Source organism: Lolium perenne, chromosome 6 (assembly GCF_019359855.2).
Source record: "Lolium perenne isolate Kyuss_39 chromosome 6, Kyuss_2.0, whole genome shotgun sequence".
NCBI classification, from domain to species: domain Eukaryota; kingdom Viridiplantae; phylum Streptophyta; class Magnoliopsida; order Poales; family Poaceae; genus Lolium; species Lolium perenne.
Window position 1 is genome coordinate 40,987,838 of NC_067249.2, and position 8,327 is coordinate 40,996,164.

Here is an 8,327-nt window from a genome sequence, read left to right on the forward strand (position 1 = left end):
TAGCAAAATAAAAGGCAAAGCAATAATAGATCATGAATTTGTTATCACTATCCAATTACTAAAACCTTGCTACTCTATCTAACACAAATCTTGTAGGGTTCATAGCATAGAAAACAAAAAAAAATCTACCGCAAGAACGAATAAAACCAATATCCAATCTATGGAAAAGACAAGATCTAATCTACGAGATCAGTGCAACAAGATAGATGAGAAACTAACCCTCGAAGATCCAAAGCGTTAAAGAGATCATCTCGTGCTTGTCGAAGAAGTTCTGCGATCGGGCAGCACTTCCGTACTCGGTCACACGTGTGGAGTCGATGTAGACATCCTCTCCCCGTTCCAGCGGGCAGCGGATGTAATAGATCCCCTCGGAATCCCAACAACATGACGGCGTTGTGGTGGTAGAGGAGAAATCCTGCAGGGCTTCACCAAGCCATCGCAGGAAGGAGGAGGGAGAGAGGGTGGCGAATAGGGTTAGGGGAAGGAGTGGGCTGCGTCCTGGCCCCCTCCCCTCTTTATATAGGGCGAAGGCGCGGCCAGGGTTGCCTTGGCCCTTCCTCCACCTCCTAGGGTTGGCGCACAAGGGGGGAAACTGGCCCCCCAAGTTCCCCCTTGATTTTAGGGATTCTCCCTTATCCCTTGGGGGTTGGTCGGCTGAGCCTTGGGGCATGGTGCGCCTGGCCATTAGATTTGGACTGCACCACCTCGGCTCATGTGTCCCCTCCCAGGGTCGTGGGCCCACCAGTGGCCCCTCCGTAACCTTCTAGAAATACTCCGGACTTCCACCGAAATAATCCTGAACTTTTTCGAGCCCCAGAAAATAACTTTACTTATATGAATCATATTCCCTAGACCATTCCGGACCTCCTCGTGATATCATGGATCCCATCCGAGACTCCGAAAACATTCAGTCTCCATCTCATATTCCATATTCTGAGACTCCGCAAGGTCATTGCCTCCCTCACTTTGCTCACAACATGGAAGATCAAACAAAAGAAACACACAATTCTTTCACAACACACATGCGTCCCCTTTAGTGATATTTGACAAAACAAAATAAACAAAAAAGTGGCAGAACTTTAGCTAAATGCAGATGCTAAGCATTTGGGTGAATTTATGTCGGGAGAGTCGTTCGCATGCAATAATTTTTATTTTCCTAACTTTGTCAAACTACTTCTTAATTAATAGAGCGGGGCAAAAATATATCTTTTTTGTTGACAAGTTGAGTAAAATAAACTAAGATATCTGCAATTAATGATAAGTGAGATCATAGAGCGGAGTATTACTGTACTATCATATACTTGTACGTAGTAGCACTTAAAAATAGAAAAAATTAATATGAAATTGAACTTGCACATAATTTTGAATTGAGATTCTATAAATTAATTAATATAGTAAGACTATAGTACTACTACATAATATCTTGCATCATGTGCTAGTTTTTAGTGTTTTATATAAAATATTTGCCGTAGAAATTGGTGATCAAAGTTTGTATTGGAGGATACCCATTTCAATGTTCAAAGCACAATCCAGAGGTTTGGCAGCACTTGGCTGAGAGTCTCTCTCTTCTCTCTTAAAAAGGAGATGTCAAAAGACAGGTTTGGAAGTTGAACAAGGAGACAAAGATACTGTGATGCTTGTACGGTGCAGCGGATCGGCCAAGACCGTGGTTTATGCTTTTGAGACTAGGACTTTCTTCAAGAATGATCTTTCACACCAGGCGTCTTCAAATGCCTAGCAAGAAATCAAAAATCGCAGCCAAAAGCTACAGCAGTACAGCACCCTTCCCGAAACCCCAGACAGCCAAACCCACAGCCAAAAGCTCACGTGCTTTGCCACGGTCATACTCCTCCTACCTGCCATGGCGGCGGAGCACGACGAGGCCCTGGCTCCGGTCAGCAGTAGGGAGTTCCGCGGCGTGTACCGGGAACATGACGACAAGTACCGGGCGCGGATCTGGGACCCATGCCGCCGAGCCCTGATGTGCCTCGGCTCCTTCCGCACCGCCGAGGAGGCCGCCAGAGCCTTCGATGCGGCGGCCGTCAGGCTGCACGGCGCGAGGGCTATCACCAACTTCTGTCAACGCACGGCCGACGGAGGAGACGCAGACGCGCCGCTCCTCCACGTCTCCTGCTTCTGCGTGGGCAAGGACGCCACGGCCAATGACGGCGACGCGCCGCTCCCCCGTGTCTCCTGCTGCGTGGACAAGGACGCCACGGCCGACGACGGCGACGCGCCGCTCCTCCACGTCTCCTGCTGCATGGACAAGGACGCCACGGCCGACTCGTGCTCCGGCGATGACGCGGGGAGCGCCAAGAAGAAGACGGAGAAGGCGGCGGCCAGGCCGGAAGCCTGCGCGCCGGGGTGGGTGGTGAAGAAGAAGAAGGTGGCGGTGAGGTCGGAAGCCTGGACCGAGTTCCGCGGCGTGCACCGGAGACCCAGCGGCAAGTACGGGGCGCAGATCAGGCACTCCAAGGGGAGAGCCCGGACGTGGCTCGGCACCTTCGACACCGCCGAGGAAGCCGCCAGAGCGTACGATGCCGCGGCCGTCGAGCTGCTTGGCGCGAAGGCGCTGACCAACTTCAGGCAACCACCCATGGCCGCCGCTGCTGTTGACGGCGAGGCGTCGCCCATGGACCTCAGCGATTTCCCGGAGCTGCTGGCGCTCAACCTCTTTTCGGACACCATCGCCCCAGGCGCGCAGCTCGAGGACATCTTCACCGACTTGCCACAGCCGGAGTTCAAGCCGGTGCGCTAGCTCCTCGAGGGCATGGAGTTCACCAATGTGGTGGCTTAACAGGTGTGGGAGAAAACTCTGTTTTTTGTTTTGTTTTCCTGACGCACAGGTGCAAAATTGTAGCCAAATTTTATCTTGACCGAGATTGTACAGTACAGGTGATCAAAATCCTGTTCTGGTTTTGTGGTTTTACTAGGGGATGTGACTGAATATGCACATATTGGATTCCATGCTAATGCAAAATTGGTCCTCCAACTTGGTAACCAGTTACTGGATCTTATTCGGTTTTTTTTTTGGAGAAGGATTTTATTCGGTTTAAATTGCCAATTAATCGAGTGCTACAAGTTTTTTCCTTCGTATACTGTTGAGTGAGAGCAGGAAAAAATGGTGAGATGTGTAACCGGCACCGTGTTTCGGCAGGGACAGCATCATGGCTAACAATGATTTTCTTCTTTTTGAGGGAAACATAATAATGATTTCTGAGCAGTTTACTTACGGATGTGATCTTGATGATTGGTGAAGAGAAAATAATCGAAGAAACTTCATTAGTTTTTAGTACCGAGATGGAATATGCCAATATGGCTAGCCTCATACTCATAGAGATGTAGAGCTGGGTAACAAATAAACATTCGGATATGCCAATATGGCAGTACTGTTTTGGTTTCGATGTGCAGGATATTCAGAAGGTCGCCATTGGAGGGCCTGATACGGAAGACTGTCCAGCGTGGAACTATACAAGAACGGTGTCTTTTCTGTCCGGTCCGCGTATCACTTTCAAATGAAACAGAGAAGGATTAAGGCGGGGAGGAGTGAGTCCTCATCCACGGTTGACGAACACAAAGGATGGTTGGCTCTGTGGGGTGCTAATATTCCAGGGAAGGTCAAGGTGCATATATGGCGACTAATCCGCAGTGGGCTGGCGGTTGGGTCTGAGCTGCAAAGGCGACGGATTAAAGCAGGGATTTTCTGTGTTGCCTGTGGGAGGGAAGAGACAGTGCTGCACAGGTTCTGGCTGTGCCCGCACGCCCAACAGGTTTGGCTCCAAGTCAATAAGCAGGTCACCTGCGGATCGCCGCCACCGGAGGAAGTGCGTAATCAGAGTTTGCTTTCTAACTGGATGTTGGAATGGTTAGCGTCTGTTCAAGAAGCGGAGCTGGACATTACTTTGATGACACTTTACCAAATTTGGCTAGAAAGAAATGATGCACGGGAGAACAAGGCTATCGAGTGCCCTGAAGCTGTGGGTCGGCGTGCTGTGGCTCTGGTTGAGGAGTGGCAAGAGGTTCATGCACAAGTTCATCACGTGATTCCTAAACCGAAGGAACGATGGCGTCCACCGATGCAGGGCTGGGTAAAGGTCAACACGGACGGAGCTATGGTGAAATCATCGGATACGGGTGGAGGAGGTGTGGTCGTTCGGGACCATGATGGAAGGTTCTTAGCGGGATCTGAAGGAGATATGCCCAAGAGGCAATAATAAAAGTGGTTATTATATATCTTTATGTTTATGATAAATGTTTATATACCATGCTATAATTGTATTAACCGAAACATTGATACATGTGTGATATGTAAACAACAAAGAGTCCCTAGTATGCCTCTTAACTAGCTTGTTGATTAATGGATGATTAGTTTCATAATCATGAACATTGGATGTTACTAATAACAAGGTTATATCATTGTATGAATGATGTAATGGACACACCCAATTAAGCGTAGCATAAGATCACGTCATTAAGTTATTTGCTATAAGCTTTCGATACATAGTTACCTAGTCCTTATGACCATGAGATCATATAAATCACTTATACTGGAAAGGTACTTTGATTACATCAAACGCCACTGCGTAAATGGGTGGTTATAAAGGTGGGATTAAGTATCCGGAAAGTATGAGTTGAGGCATATGGATCAACAGTGGGATTTGTCCATCCCGATAACGGATAGATATACTCTGGGCCCTCTCGGTGGAATGTCGTCTAATGTCTTGCAAGCATATGAATGAGTTCATAAGAGACCACATACCACGGTACGAGTAAAGAGTACTTGTCAGGAGACGAGGTTGAACAAGGTATAGAGTGATACCGATGATCAAACCTCGGACAAGTAAAATATCGCGTGACAAAGGGAATTGGTATCGTATGTGAATGGTTCATTCGATCACTAAAGTCATCGTTGAATATGTGGGAGCCATTATGGATCTCCAGATCCCGCTATTGGTTATTGGTCGGAGTGAGTACTCAACCATGTCCGCATAGTTCACGAACCGTAGGGTGACACACTTAAAGTTGGCTGTTGAAATAGTAGAACTTGAATATGGAATGGAGTTCGAATATTTGTTCGGAGTCCCGGATGAGATCCCGGACATCACGAGGAGTTCCGGAATGGTCCGGAGAATAAGATTCATATATAGGAAGTCATTTTATAAGATTTAAAATGATCTGGAAGGTTCTATGGAAGGTTCTAGGAGGTTCTAGAAAAGTCCAGAAGAAACCACTTTGGAAGGCGGAGTCCCAAAGGGACTCCACCTCCATGGCCGGCCAACCCGGGGGGAGGAGTCCCAAGTGGACTCCCCTAAGGGGGCCGGCCACCCCCCCCCCCACATGGAAGGGGGGAATCCCACCCCAAGTGGGATTCCCACCTTGGGTAGGTTTCCCTATCACATGGAAGGTTTTGGGTTCGGGTCTTATTCGGAGACTTGTAGTCCAACACTTGGGGCTTCCACCTATATAATGAGGGCCAAGGGGAGGGGGCCGGCCACCCCAACAAGCACAAGGTGGCCGCACCACCTAGATGGCCGGCGCCCCCCTCTCCCCAAACCCTAGCCGCCCCACTACTCCTTCTTCCCGCACGCTTAGCGAAGCTCCGCCGGGATTCTCCACCACCACCGACACCACGCCGTCGTGCTGCCGGATTCAAGAGGAGCTACTACTTCCGCTGCCCGCTGGAACGGGGAGGTGGACGTCGTCTTCATCAACAACCGAACGTGTGACCGAGTACGGAGGTGCTGCCCGTTCGTGGCGCCGTGATCAAGATCTTCTACGCGCTTTTGCAAGCGGCAAGTGAACGTCTACCGCAGCAACAAGAGCCTCATCTTGTAGGCTTTGGAATCTCTTCAAGGGCGAGACTCGATAATCCCCTCGTTGCTACCGTCTTCTAGATTGCATCTTGGCTTGGATTGCGTGTTCGCGGTAGGAAATTTTTTGTTTTCTATGCAACGAATCCCTACAGTGGTATCAGAGCCAGGTCTATGCATAGATGGTTGCACGAGTAGAACACAATGGTTTTGTGGGCGTTGATGCTCTCGTTGTCTTTAGTTTGAGTACTTTGCATCTTTGTGGCATAGTGGGATGAAGCGGCTCGGACTAACTTTACATGACCGCGTTCATGAGACTTGTTCCTCGTTCGACATGCAACTTGTATTGCATAAGAGGCTTTGCGGGTGTCTGTCTCTCCTACTATAGTGAAGATTCAATTTACTCTTCTATTGACAACATTAGTATCAACGTTGTGGTTCATGTTCGTAGGTAGATTAGATCTCTCTCGAAAACCCTAAACCACATAAAATATGCAAACCAAATTAGAGACGTCTAACTTGTTTTTACAGGGTTTGGTGACGTGATATGGCCATAATGTGATGATGAATATGTATGAGATGATCATTATTGTATTGTGGCAACCGGCAGGAGCCTTATGGTTGTCTTTAAATTTCATGTTGAGTAGTATTTCAAAGTAGTTGTAATAGTTGCTACATGGAGGACAATCATGAAGACGGCGCCATTGACCTTGACGCTACGCCGACGATGATGGAGATCATGCCCGAAGATGATGGAGATCATATCCGTGCTTTGGAGATGAAGATCAAAGGCGCAAAGACAAAAGGGCCATATCATATCACATATGAACTGCATGTGATGTTAATCCTTTTATGCATCTTATTTTGCTTAGATCGCGACGGTAGCATTATAAGATGATCCCTCACTTAAATCTCAAGATAATAAAGTGTTCATCCTTAGTAGCACCGTTGCCAAGACTTGTCGTTTCGAAGCATCTCGTGATGATCGGGTGTGATAGAATCAACAAGTGCATACAACGGGTGCAAGACAGTTTTGCACATGCGGATACTAAGGTGGCCTTGACGAGCCTAGCATGTACAGACATGGTCTCAGAACATGTGATACCGAAAGGTAGAGCATGAATCATATGGTTGATATGATGAACACTTTGAGTGTTCGCCATTGAAATCACACCTTGTCTCGTGATGATCGGACTTAGGTGCGATGGATTTGGTTCGTGTGATCACTAAGACAATGCGAGGGATATTGTTTTGAGTGGGAGTTCACCTAGATTTTTAATTATGTTGAATTAAAATTTGAACTCAATTTGTCATAAACTTAGTCTAAACTTTTGCAAATATATGTTTTAGAGATGGCGTCCCCAATCAATTTTAACCAGTTCCTAGAGAAGGAAAAACTTAAGAGCAACGGTAGCAACTTCACCGACTGGTTCCGTCATGTGAGGATCTTCCTCTCTGGCGGAAATCTGCAATTTGTGCTTGATGCACCGCTAGGTGACCCTCCTGCAGAAACTGAAACCGATGAAGTAAAAGCTGTTTACGCGACTCGGAAAACTCGGTACTCTCAAGTTCAGTGTGCCATCCCGTGCGATGCAGGAATCCGATCTTCAAAAACGTTTTGAGCACCACGATCCTCATGAGTTGATGAATGAGCTGAAAGCTATATTTGAGACTCATGCGGCCGTGGAATGCTATGAAGCATCGAAACATTTCTTCAGCTGTATGATGGAAGAAGGCAGCTCCGTTAGTGAGCACATGCTCGCCATGACCGGGCATGCGAAGAAACTCAGTGACTTGGGAATAGTGATTCCTAACAGACTGGGGATTAATCGTGTCCTTCAATCACTGCCACCAAGTTACAAGAACTTTGTGATGAACTACAATATGCAGAACATGAACAAGGAGTTACCTGAACTCTTTGGCATGCTAAAAGCTGCTGAGATTGAGATCAAGAAAGAGCACCAAGTGTTGATGGTCAACAAGACCACCAGTTTCAAGAAACAGGGCAAGTCTAAGGGAAAATTCAAGAAGGGTGGCAAGAAAGCTGCCACACCTCCTATGAAACCTAAGAACGGCCCTAAGCCTGATGCTGAGTGCTATTACTGCAAGGAGAAGGGACACTGGAAGCGTAATTGCTCCAAGTATCTGGCTGATCTGAAGAGCGGCATTGTCAAGAAAAAGAAAGAAGGTATATCTGATATACATGTTATAGATGTTTATCTCACTGGTTCTCGTTCTAGTACCTGGGTATTTGATACTGGTTCGGTTGCTCATATTTGTAACTCGAAACAGGAACTAAAGAATAAACGAAGACTACTGAAAGATGAAGTGACGATGCACGTTGAAAACGGATCCAAAGTCGACGTGATCGCTGTCGGCACACTTCCTCTACATCTACCTTCGGGATTAGTTTTAAGCTTAAATAATTGTTATTTTGTACCTGCGTTGAGCATGAACATTATATCTGGATCTTGTTTAATGCAAGACGGTTATTCATTCAAGTCTGAGAATAATGGT

The 8,327-nt window shown here is 47.2% G+C and overlaps 1 protein-coding gene across 1 annotated transcript; it reads left to right on the forward strand.

Annotated features, from left to right (window-relative positions):
• Positions 1-1,861: 1,861 nt before the first annotated feature.
• On the forward strand, positions 1,862-3,046 carry LOC127310566 (uncharacterized). The gene has a single exon (XM_051341229.1). It carries the CDS (start codon positions 1,862-1,864, stop codon positions 2,756-2,758), a length of 897 nt encoding a protein of 298 aa, XP_051197189.1. The 3' UTR covers positions 2,759-3,046.
• Positions 3,047-8,327: the final 5,281 nt, after the last annotated feature.

Coding starts and splice junctions, on each gene's coding strand:
- LOC127310566 (XM_051341229.1), top strand. CDS start 1,862: ATGGCGGCGGAGCACGACGAGGCCCTGGCTCCGGTCAGCAGTAGGGAG.